At 40.2% G+C, this 5,754-nt stretch overlaps 1 protein-coding gene across 2 annotated transcripts; it reads right to left on the reverse strand.

Annotated features, from left to right (window-relative positions):
• scpp1 (secretory calcium-binding phosphoprotein 1) lies at positions 1-4,236 on the reverse strand. Of its 2 annotated transcripts, none has more exons than XM_080755450.1 (9): positions 4,005-4,236; positions 3,268-3,322; positions 2,805-2,852; positions 2,349-2,402; positions 2,120-2,146; positions 1,977-2,018; positions 1,787-1,825; positions 1,227-1,286; positions 1-1,029 (listed from the first exon to the last, which is right to left on the reverse strand). In XM_080755450.1, exons 1-9 carry the CDS (start codon positions 4,223-4,225, stop codon positions 484-486), a joined length of 1,092 nt encoding a protein of 363 aa, XP_080611576.1. In that variant the 5' UTR covers positions 4,226-4,236; the 3' UTR covers positions 1-483. The 2 variants fall into 2 exon arrangements, with proteins under 2 accessions (XP_080611576.1, XP_080611575.1); XM_080755449.1 differs by having other exon boundaries at positions 1-1,032.
• Between the last annotated feature and the right edge of the window lie 1,518 nt (positions 4,237-5,754).

Genomic DNA, 5,754 nt, shown 5'->3' on the forward strand with positions numbered 1-5,754 from the left:
TGATATTTTCTTCTCAATTTTATTTTGAACATAAAAACAAATTATACGTTAGTACCCGGACCAAATAGCTGCAAATGGAACCTCTCGTTCCAAATGGGGCTACATATGCCAAGTCAACAACAATCAAAGTAGTTAAACACTGACCGAGTGAGTAGTATCATCTTGAAGCTGTGAGGGAGGAGGTTAGCTCTGGTTCATAGCCTTGAAGTCCTTGGCTATGGACCAGAGCTAGGAGGAGTTTAGGCTATATAGTAAAAGCATGGTTGTGACAAAAAGTACAGTAGTGTGGTGCATGTGTGTGCAATCTGTGCATGTGTAGGTGTAACCCCATCTGTGACCTCTCACCTCCAACCTCCCCCAGATCCCCAATGTTGTCCAATCTACAGTAGGCTAATATCATAATGAATGAGTGAGATCACAGATGGGGCTAGTCCTGTGTTACACAGTAGGTTTATGCATTGCATTCTGTAATATTTAATAATATCATCTCCGTAAGCTTAATTCCCTATGGTCGTCATCGGGTACCATGAGAAGATCAGCTGGGTGATGGCCATCATCTCCTATGTTCTGGAAAAAATATTCTTCACTTTCACAGGCAGTGCTGTCACTACCCTCCATACAGTCTTTAGATTTGATCTGTTTTAGTTCCGTACTGTCACTGGCGTTGCTCTCTGAACTCTCACTGGTGTCTTCACTGGTTTCACTGGTGTCTTCACTGGTTTCACTGGTGTCATTGCTTTCGCTGCTGGAACTTTCACTGCTCTTTGTGGTACTGTCAGCAGAGTCACTGGTATCTGCACTGTCACTGGTCTCCCCGCTGTCTTTGGTCTGGCTCTCAACCAACAACAGAGTGCTGTTGCTCTCGGCCGGGGTGTTGCCTACCCTTCCAAGACTGATGGAGGAGTTGTCAGAGGGATGCTTCTGGGATGGCTTGTTTTCCAGGTGATCTGTCTGACTCTGGATCTCTGTGCTGCTGTTGTCCTCAGCGCTCAGGGCCTTGATAACATTCGCATACACATGAATCCAGCCCTGCTGTAATGTAGAATATAATGGGATATAAATGGACGTGGACAAAAATCACACCTCTTTTTAGCTGCCACCAGTGTTGGATACATTATAATTACATTAACGTTTTTTATTTATTATTCATCCATTTTATTTAAAGATCACAGATGACACCTCCTTTAAATATAGTACAGTACATGTTTTTGTTTGTGAGTACCCACCCTTCGAACATTCTCCTCACTGCCAAGACTGTTGTCTCTAGTTTCACCATGAGAATCCGTCTGGAGAAATAGAGAGGGAAGGGAATCACAGTCAATACGTTGAAATCAAGATTATACAGGTATTTCTTATAGGCCTACACAATAAATGGATCGAGCTCATAGCTGAAGTTCAGGAGCAGGACAACACCTCCAAAACAGCCACTTCCAATCGGGTCACCTCCACCTGTATAGCCCATCCATCCCCCTGTTCTCGCTTTTGTCATCCCTCCCCCCACCCTAATTCTCATCCTACTTCCTCTAACATCTCCTTTAACAGGTCCCTAAGGGGGGTTTGTTGTGCCCGGGAGCACGGCGGATCCCCTTAGCCTCCCCACCTCAACTTAAATTACCCGATGTCCACCTGGATGGCCAGACGACATGCCGCGGGTCATCTTCGTTATGTTCATTATTCGTTCCTTCATCGTGTCATTCATCTTTCATTAATAAAATTTGTTAAATGTCCTCATTGGTGGTGTGGTTCTTGATAGTGAAACAACAATAATCATGATGAAAAGTCTTACCCCCTCCTCAAGTGACTGGCTGTCAATCTCCTCTGAGGTCTGTTTGGAGCAGAAAGACACCCAGTTTTAGAAAGTGATACGATATGTTGTACTTTTATGTACAACAATTATAGCGAAAATAACACATCTACAAGCTCACAACATGTTTTTGAAAAGAATGGAGGAAAATGTGTTAATACTGTTCACCCACCGTATCCTCTGATGTAGACTCTAAGGATTCTGACTTGGAACTCTGCAAAACAAAATCATTTGATAAGACCTCAACCACGTTGTTAGAATACAAGGTGTGTAATCTCTCCAGAGGTATGTGATTGAGAAACCAAATGCACTTACTTGGTTTGAGGTATTTTCTTCAGAACTCTACGACATAAATAAGAATAGGCATCCATGAAAATAATTACGCCCACAAATACTTCTGTACTATCTGTAAACCTTCTATACCACAAAACCGTCTTTTACTTAGATAATTAGATACTATATTGATGCCGTAGGGAATTCCAGTGTTTAGGTAACTCACAGCATGCATGTTACACTTTTATACTTTGTAGTAGAGGCACCCTACCTGAAGTTCAGAGGTGTCACTTTCAGATGATTGTGAAGAAGACACACTCAGCGTCTGAAAAAAACAATGGAAACATAAACTACAGTGCTCTTAATTATACCCTGCGATTGGAAACATAAACAACGTACCACATTCATTTTCAATCCAGTCATGTCAACCCTTGCCCAGGCAGTCTGTTGTTCTGTATGCAATCGACTTTGTAGTAAACAAAGTCAGAGAAATATAAATGGTAGGTTGAGGTTTGGCGCACATCTATATTCCCACTCCGAAAAGTCAGCATTTCTCCTGAAATAGGACTGTGTACAGTAGGTGGCCGACAGCTTGATTGCAATCAAATGATTTGTGTGTTTACAGTCTCCATGCTGTCTACTAGCTGTCTATAACGGCACAATCACTCTTCAAATGCATTTAAACTATACTTTAACTATACATTATTCTATTTCTCAAAACACTCACCGTGTTTATTTCGTGCCCGTTTTGTTCCAAAATGACAGTGTACAAGATCTGTCAGAAAAGAAAGAGATATACTATTGTCACAACTCAGAAGGGAGGAATCTGTATCATGACTAGTATGAACATGTCATGTAATGATTTAGGCTCAGTGATGACTTGTGTTGTGTTCTGTGACATGGTAATGTTCTAAAAGGTCATGCTAATTAGGTATTTTTTTAAGACAGCAGTGGTAAAAGCTGTCAGAGAAATCATTCATTTACTGATGTCGTACTACTAAAAGCATTTGAAGAACACGCCAGCCTGGTTCTTATACAAATGTTCATATAGTTAAACGTGACTGTCGCGTCATATAAGGACTCCATCATGGCATGCTATTGTGTGAAAGGTCAGTGTAATCCACATAGAAATGTTTCTGCATCAGTCAGTGTTTAAACAGAATATCTATTTCCTAATTTAATTTACTTACTGGATTGGAAAAAACTGCTCCAACCAGGCAAAATGTTATTATAGAAACTTCCATTCTGTAATGACACATAAGAATATATTGTTGTGGTAAATGACATCTGCATAAATAAATATGTAATAAACATTTTTGCACAGTATCAACATGAATAACAATGTCAAGGTTAAAGTAAGTGATAGTTTTGGTTAAAATAAAGCGTTTTATTAAAAGATTAAAGTACACTATATTCTGAGAGTAATCATATCATTGCTATGGAGTGGTTTCTCAGTAAACAAGGTCTCCCCGTCTCTCCAGCTCTATAGATAACAGAAAATACATTTTCAGGTGGGTTGCCAATTTCAGGAAAGAGTATACTCATGTATCAGCTTCAATGTTATAGTGTTCCAGTTCCAATTTTGTCTGCATTATTTGTTTGTGCCATCACTTTCAATTTCACTTGTTTAATCTATATCCTGTGAGTTCTCTCTCCTGATTTGTATACAATTGGTATCCTAACGGAAATTTAAAAAAAAGACATACTCCTGTTACTAAACAGACACACTATAGCAATGACTACTATCAGATAGTAGAGCTATTTAACACTTGTAAAACAAAACGATATCTCATACTCGTACCCTTTAACAATAGCAATTGTTTTAAAAACCATCATAATAACAAGCAAGTTGCTGCATCATGCATTTTGAACGCATGTGAGCACAAGTAGTAATGTCTAATGTAATCGACAACAAGTGATCAATTACCTTTTCTTCTCCAAAGGTAGAATATGAACAGTGCGAGATGTCCTTGTGTAGTTTATTGCAGCAAACTGGAGTACAATGTTCCTCTTACTATCCCATGCATAGAAGCTCGCTGCTGAGAGGATGAGAGCAGGATGTGTGCATGTGTGGTAGGAACTAGTGAGGACTATATATCTGACCTTCATGAAGGCAGTTGCATCACTTCCTCTGAGGTCTAGCCCCATGTTGACATGCGAAGGTGTGTTTGTTCTGGAAGCTAAATAAAAAGCACACACATGCACGCACACACACACACACACACACACACACACACACACACACACACACACACACACACACACACACACACACACACACACACACACACACACACACACACACACACACACACACAAAACCACATGCAAACAACCATATACTGTACAGTTGTTTTATTCAGTAGCTACTTTTGCTCCACCCCCACTCTGTCTTAAATGAAATATAATTTAGCATGCTTAACTATAGGGTTTGTGGCTGGCTGAAAAAACTATTTCACCCACTCAAAGAGGATGTAGGAAAGGAGGGTAGGGATAAGGGTTAGATAAGGCTATGCTTACATCCGGCGGAATGGCTGCAGTTTTATAGTCTACGAGCATTTCTGTACACTATGTGTTAAGTTCTGTAAAGTAAGAACTAGTACTGTACATCAGTGGTTCTCAAAGTGGGGTCTGGGCTCTGGGGACCTCCAGGGGCCCTTGAGGGGGTGGGCACCCAACAAAATGTGTTAATGTTGGATCAAAATCAGTTCACTTTTACCATATTTTATACTACAATTGGGAATAATCCAGAATCCGGAATAGTCCACAAATGCTATGGGGTCCCTGGCACAAAATCCGTATCAATTTGGGGGCCCTTGACATGAAAAAGTTTGAGAAACCTTGCAGTATAAAGTAACTTAAATCTCGTGGTATAACCTTTGCGTTTTGGTTCATACTTTCTTTCACCTCTGGTCATGCAGCAGTTTTACCCAGGCTTCAAGATTTCCCTCTTCACTGCGGTAGCATCCAAAAGGTTTGTTTTCCATTTTTTCAGCACCTTTATAAGTCCCAGCAGTTAATTCTATGCTCAAATGCAGATCCACATTGCGCAGAACACGACAATATAACCTGAGTTGAGGTTGCATGAAAATACCTGACACATACAATGCTTCCTTTCCTTTAATTCAACCAAAGCACTACTTTTGTAATATAGCCTATTAGGGATCCATATGCTTCATGTTCAAGTCCTTGTATATTAGGTTCATATTAGAGTAGAAAGTAAAAGTAATTTGCTGCGTTACCCCTCCCAGATGTTTGCACTTGTTTCCTGGATGTCCATATTTGGGCAAGTCTAAAATAAGTCTGTGGAATTTCTTGTTTGACCTCACTTTAGCGTTGGTAATTACAAGTATGAAAACGGAACATGTAATTAGAGCGAATGTATGCCAGTCTGGAGCTGTTCAAGAAACCACAGCTATACCAGCCATTGTAACATCAGGCTGCTTTAAAACAGGGAGGAGTGAGACAGAGGTGATTGATTTGATTGGGTAAAAAAATGCTCTTTTGCCCAAAGGTTACAGTACAGTAGTCTAAGGCCCGACTCACACCTTTCGATTTATTTTATTTAACCTTTATTTAACCAGTAAAAACCACATTGAGACTGAAGTCTGAAGTCTTGAGTGTGAACTGGCCAAGACAAGAGGCAAAATAAGTGACACAGCTCTGCCAGTAAAAAA

This window comes from Protomyctophum bolini (genome assembly GCF_963924005.1).
Source record: "Protomyctophum bolini genome assembly, chromosome: 3".
In the NCBI taxonomy this organism is placed as follows: domain Eukaryota; kingdom Metazoa; phylum Chordata; class Actinopteri; order Myctophiformes; family Myctophidae; genus Protomyctophum; species Protomyctophum bolini.